General features: G+C 40.5%; 1 protein-coding gene across 1 annotated transcript in view; it reads left to right on the plus strand.

Annotated features, from left to right (window-relative positions):
* Positions 1–5598, plus strand: part of LOC116843218 (vesicle-associated membrane protein 2) — a 31738-nt gene extending 26140 nt beyond the window's left edge. The window contains exon 5 of the mRNA XM_032813445.1: positions 2365–5598. Within this exon, the coding sequence (XP_032669336.1) occupies positions 2365–2585 (221 nt within the window). The 3' untranslated portion in view covers positions 2586–5598. The remainder of the gene's footprint in view (positions 1–2364) is intronic.
* The last annotated feature ends 1181 nt before the right edge of the window (positions 5599–6779 follow it).

The following is a 6779-nucleotide window of genomic DNA, read 5'->3' on the forward strand; positions in this document are numbered from 1 at the left end:
ATCATTTCTCACACACTGTCATAGAGATGCGGATAAATATCGTTGTCATTAGAAATTATGTCGTATAGACTCACGTTGTCCCGTGATTGTGTCGGAAGTAGAAGAGCCAGTCTCATCCAGTGATATGTGTGCGTCCAATTAACAAGTCGCTTCGCTTATTATTTCACTCGTCGTCTACTCGAACAACTGTTCCGACTTATTGTTAGTATATAAAAGGCACCGGGTGCGTGACGAGATTTAAAGTAAAATGCGACAATACACTATATTACCTAACGGAGGATCAAGTCACTTCGAGAGAAAGGGGGAGAAAGAGAGAGAAAGAAAGAGAGAGGGAGAGGGAGGGAGAGAGAGAGAGAATACTCTGTAATGTAACAGCTGTTAAGAGGGAAAAGAGAGGCAACAACAAGACGAAGATGCTAACACAACTTCTCGAGTGCGTCCTAGCATTGTACACAACCTGTATATTTTTCATTTGTCCGAATTATATGTTTCTGTGTGTGTTAAACGTTATAAAAAACAAGTGTGAGAATAAAAAGTGTCAAGTACAACACCACTTTTGTACCGTAGATAGACGAGCATCCTGCGATTCTCTCGGAGAGTGCGAGAGAGCCCGTCGATTTTCGGCCGGAGCCGGAAGAAAACGTCGCGTTCTCTCCTCTCGCGATACTTTTCGCGATCTCGCGGATGGGGAGAGCTTCGCGGGCTTCTCCCGTGCTAAAACCGCGCAGTTGTCCCTTCACGACTATGCGTTTCCTATCAGAGAGAGAAAGAATACTGAACCGTTCGCGCGATTGACAATCCAAGTCCGAAAGTCCGAGTTCGCGGACGAGAAAGACGAGGGAAGAAACTGTCGTGCCGTTTAGCGAGCGAATTAAGAGGGTATTCTAGTGTGAAGAGCCAAGGCAATTTTTGGTAATTAATTTTAAGCAAATTGTTAAACCTACAGAGTTAATGTTTTGTATTGACATTTATTTATCTTTGAGGAAACATTTCAAATCTTGTCAAAACTTTTTATTCAAAATTGGTGAAAATACGAAACAGGCCGCGCCGTCTTCCATCGGGCTTATTAATTGCCGCCGTCCTCGTCGTCTGAAATAAACGAATTTGCTTTTATTTTGTTCTTTATGAATGTAGCTATCTCCTGAACTATAATTAAATAATTTGAAGAAAAATTGACAAAATGGCGACGCTTGAAAAATAATAGTCTGATTTTTACTAAAAAATTCTTTTCGCGGTCCGGAAGAATAGTAATTTTAAAGATATCAAAAAGATTCTAATTCGTGCGATAGCCACGAAGAACGTTCATAAAGAACAAAATAAAATTCGTTCAGACGACGAGGACGGCGGCAATCAACACGCCCGTTGGAAGACGACGTGACTTGTATCATCCACTTGTATTCTCTCCAATTTTGAATAAAAGGCTTTGACAAAATTTGAAATGTTTCTTCAAAGATGAATAAATCTTAGTACAAAACATTAGCTCTGCAAGTTTAACCATTTGCTTACAATTAATTCCGAAAAATCGGGTCTTGAAGACGGGTCTTCACGCTAAAATACTCTCTTAACCTATTAAGGCTCAAGAGAAAACCGCTAAGGAACCGCTTTCAAAAACCATCTAAATTAGGGCAAAACGTCGAAATTTGTTAAAAAGTGAAAAAAAATTTGTGTTGGATTTCAAAATTCAAAATGGCAGACCAATATGTCGGCCCGAAAATTTGAAATTTTGACCTATTTGAGTGAAAATCCGTACAGGAGGGTTTGGGGTTCGCTGAGTATGAATATGCACTTATTTTTTCAAAATTCGCAATGGCGGATCCAATATGGATCTCAAAAATTTGACATAGTTTTGTTATTTGGCGAAAAATCTAACCAAATTATAAGCTACCTTTCGAAGGTGTTTGTTTTGGGACAAAACATCATACTTTAGCAGACTGTAGAAAAAACATGGTTTTTTGACTTTAAAAATCAATGTGGCGGTCAAAAATTTTTAATTTTGATTTATTTCAATGAAAATACGTTTTGAAAAATTTTGAAAAAATAAGTGCATTTTCATCCCCATCGAACCCAAAACTTCCCCTATACGGATTATCACTCAAATAAGTCAAAATTTCAAATTTTCAGGCCGACATATTGGTCCGTCATCTTGAATTTTGAAATCCAACACAAGTTTTTTTTCACTTTTTAACAAATTTTGACGTTTTGCCCTAATTTAGATGGTTTTTGAAAGCCTATCCTTAGCGATTTTCTCTTGGGCCTTAATGGTCTAATCCGCCTCCCCGCTGATCAGCGAGACCCCGACACCGCCGCCCCGATAGACAGCCACCCTTAAGATGTACTAATACGACTGACGCTTGAACATTTCAGTGAAATTCATGCCGGAATCGCAGACGCAGAACATGTCTATGCCGGGCTATATGCCGGCCATGCCTGGTCAGAATATGCAACCAGGCGTACCTAATGTAGCTGTGCCCGCGGCCAATACAGCGACGGGCAACGCAGCCGCTGGCGGTGGCGCGCCGCAAACCGCCGGAGCCGCGTTGGTCTCTGCCGGCGACGTGCACAACGGTAAAGGCAGCGCCGTGTAAGCGCGACGACGACGGCCTGCTCGTCGTCGGGAGGAAAGCGAACGAGCGAGAGAGAGAAAGAGAGAAGGAGAGAGAGAGAGAGAGAGGGGAGGATCGAAGGGACCGACCCTGACAACGACGTGACGACCTCATCCGAAAAGCAAACTGTTCGACGCGTACCCGCCTCGAACGCCAACTCTACTCGGAATCCGCGATCGTACGCGTAGAGCTCGAAGGGTTCGCTCGCGAGGAACGAGAGGTTGCTCCTCGCGACCTGTTCTCAGGCTCAGGGAAGTAAATTTCTGCAACGCGTGATCAACACGAGCTACTTTATTAAGTGAAAAGTAAATTTTGCGGAATGAGTGACGGTAAAGAACTTACTTTTCTTTCCAACGAATAACGAGTGATACGCTGAGAGAAAGATTCTTGAAAATTTATTCGTGGGATATGAAGTTTATTCGCAGAAATAAACTTTAGTTATACTTTATAAGATTCATATATTCTCACAGAAAGTAAAGTGAACTTTACTTTACACACGGAGATAAACTTTGTATCCCACAAATAAATTTTTTCAAGTATTTTTTTCAGTATACACTGAGAAAAAGATACTTGGAAGCTTATTTGCGCAATAAAAGTTTACCTTATGGAAATAAATTTTATATCATAAAAATAAATTTTATTTCACAGAAAGAAATTTGACGTCCCACAAGTAAATTTCAAAGTATTTCTTCTCAATATATAAAAAAAAATACTTGAAGACTTATTTGCGGGATAAAAGTTCATTTCACAGAAGTAAATCTTATCTCTCGCGAAAATACACTTTATTCCGCAGAAGTAAACTTTATAAGCTACAAGTAAGTTTTAAGTACTTCTTCTCAGTGTAATAACGAGTTATTTTTAAGAAAGTAACTTTCAAACCCTGCCTGTGTTCCGTAGGACTCGCGTCGCGAAATTTCACCCGAGGCGAGTCCTACAAGTCGCGAATACCTCTGGTTCGTTGTGTCATTATTGCAGCGAACCGTTCGACCCACCCTCGCGCTCGCGCGCGTTCGATCGATTCAGTTATTTTCCTATCGATGGTGTTTCGTAGTTGATGATAGCTCTCCCAATATATCTCACTCACCGATTATTACTAATTATTAATTGTATACCGTAGCGTTAGCGCGCAGATTTCTTTCACGTAGCGATTAGAGTTATTTTTTGTGTGTATTTTACACTCAATCCATATCCCGCCGACTTCGCGTGTGTGAGTGTATATGTGTGCGTGAACATGTGTGTGTGTGTGTGTGTGTGTGTGTGTATGTGTGTGGAGCTTGCGAGGCTCGTTCAAGTGGCAACGTCATATCGACTGCTCTTTTCCTCACTCGAGAAAAAGAGAATAAAAAGATTAGAAGTAATCACCGGGAGAGAGGAGGGGCGGGCTTTCATTCATTTGTCTTTTTCTTGTCGACGAAAGCGCGCGAGGAGCCCTTTTTCGATTCTGCTCAGCTAATCGCTACAAGACAGCAGCAACGCGAAGTTCACCGAGGGGATACATGGCCACATGTATTACCCCGAGACATGCAGATATATATACATGAATATGTACATATATTATTACGAATTGTCAATGTAAAAGATTAAATCTACGCGTATATATATATATATATATATATATATATATATATATATATATATATACATACATATATATATACATAAATTATTCGTATGTTAAAATATCGAATCTAAATACGGAGGAGATAGTAATATAAGACGATGGCTGTTGGACGGTTTGTTGAACACGGAGTCCGTACGAGAGCTCACTCGCCAGTGAAAGAAAAAGAGAGAGAGAAGAAAGAAGAATGAAAAATGACTAATGCGAAAACGTTCGAGTGCGCATCGTGTACAGGATGTTCTGTGAACACTACGTGATCGTTGTCTTCGCGCGCGAAGCGTTGTTATCTCTGACAACATATGATTTTCAGACGAACTTGTTTCACGTTGAATCTCTCGACTTTGCCGTGCGCGATCGGTATAATGGCAATTATATCGAGCGCGGAACGCGTGGTTTATGCAAAAATTATATTCGGCTTGACTTCGTAACGGACGCACGACTCGCGCTATATGTCCCTTTGCACCGTTTAATTGTTATCAATATACTACTTTGTATGTCGTGTAAAATCACAGAAGCATGTATTATTTCTTAAAGTAGTAGTCTTTATACTTCCAAGTATCGTCTAAGAATTGTCGGTATACATAAATTCGGGGAACGAATTTTTGTGAAAAGAAAGGGAAAACGGAAGAAGAGAAAAAGAAGAAGGAACTCTACACGCGTCAGCGGAAAGATTCGTGCTCCTTTGAACTAACGGGAAAAATTTCGCAATTTAGTTCACGAGTGTACTTATAGAAAGTGAATGAACTCCCGTAGAGAGGATAATTATCGATTCCTACTTACCCGTATTTCTCGACGTAGCGGGTCAAATCTCTCGAGAATTGAGTCCTCTGGAAACGTTAGCGTGAAACAAGTACTGTAGCGTTAATCGATTGGTACATTTACGTTATCGTAGCGCCCGCTATCATCGAGGCTCGTTCTCATCGCTTGTGGCGAAATTTGCGGCTGATTATACGGCGTATCTGCGAGAGAGAAAGAGAGAGATTCGAAATTAGGTGATGTCTTTTGAAGAAACGAGAAATTAACGTAATAATCGTATTCTATTTAACGGAACACTGTGCTGCTACTTTCACCCGATATCAGGTCATAATATAGATTCGATAAGCTGTGTATACACACCGATAATAATTATTAAAGAACAAGGAATGAACAAACAAATTAAAAAGTAGATTTGTAAGTTAGCCACTAAACGCTTCGACACTTTAGGCTGTTGATACGTTATTGTGTACGAATAACAAGATTATATAATTGCAATATATTCCTTCAGTTGTGTATATCTCACCGAATGGAACAGCTAATGTATATCGAGAAATGTAGAAGTGATATACTATAGAGATATTACTGTACATTAGGCTTAAATATACAACGTTGTGAAAAACAGTTGCACCTATTCATTGAATAACGTTTTCGTGTGGTCTTTGACGTAGAAAATATTAACCTTACTGTGTTAAGTCCACAGCCAGTGCATTTTGATCTTTCGCGTATGGAATTTCAACGGATTCCAATTAGACGACGGAAACGGGAAAGAAGGAGAGAAAATACTTGGAAATAGACACTCACCCGCTGCTGAGTCGTGTTTCTTGAACGTTAGAAAGAAATTTCTAAGCAGCTGCTGAATCTTGCCGCAACTTTGATCCTTCGAGAGTGAATGGCAGTTTGAAGCGGGAACGCAAGTGAACAGGCAGTCTGGCGCCATCTACCGACACCGCGGAGAAACCTGTTGCAATATAATCCGCTACTTAAATATACAACGTTGTGAAAAACAGTTGCACCTATTCATTGAATAACGTTTTCGTGCGATCTTTGATGTAGAAAATATTAACCTTACTGTGTTAAGTCCGCAGTCAATGCATTTTGATCTTTCGTGTATGGAATTTCAGCGGATTCCGATTAGACGACGGAAACGGGAAAGAAGGAGAGAAAATACTTGGAAATAGACGCTGCTGAGTCGTGTTTCTTGAACGTTAAAAAGAAATTTCTAAGCAGCTGCTGAATCTTGCCGCAACTTTGATTCTTTAAGAGTGAATGGCAGTTTGAAGCGGGAACGCAAGTGAACAGGCAGCCTGGCGCCATTTACCGACACCGCGGAGAAACCTGTTGCAATATGACCCGCTACTTAAATATACAACGTTGTGAAAAACAGTTGCACCTATTCATTGAATAACGTTTTCGTGCGATCTTTGATGTAGAAAATATTAACCTTACTGTGTTAAGTCCGCAGTCAATGCATTTTGATCTTTCGTGTATGGAATTTCAGCGGATTCCGATTAGACGACGGAAACGGGAAAGAAGGAGAGAAAATACTTGGAAATAGACGCTGCTGAGTCGTGTTTCTTGAACGTTAAAAAGAAATTTCTAAGCAGCTGCTGAATCTTGCCGCAACTTTGATTCTTTAAGAGTGAATGGCAGTTTGAAGCGGGAACGCAAGTGAACAGGCAGCCTGGCGCCATTTACCGACACCGCGGAGAAACCTGTTGCAATATGACCCGCTACTTAAATATACAACGTTGTGAAAAACAGTTGCACCTATTCATTGAATAACGTTTTCGTGCGGTCTTTGA

This window comes from Odontomachus brunneus, unplaced genomic scaffold (genome assembly GCF_010583005.1).
Source record: "Odontomachus brunneus isolate Ranch 3 - 2012 unplaced genomic scaffold, Obru_v1 Obru_scaffold_030, whole genome shotgun sequence".
NCBI lineage: Eukaryota > Metazoa > Arthropoda > Insecta > Hymenoptera > Formicidae > Odontomachus > Odontomachus brunneus.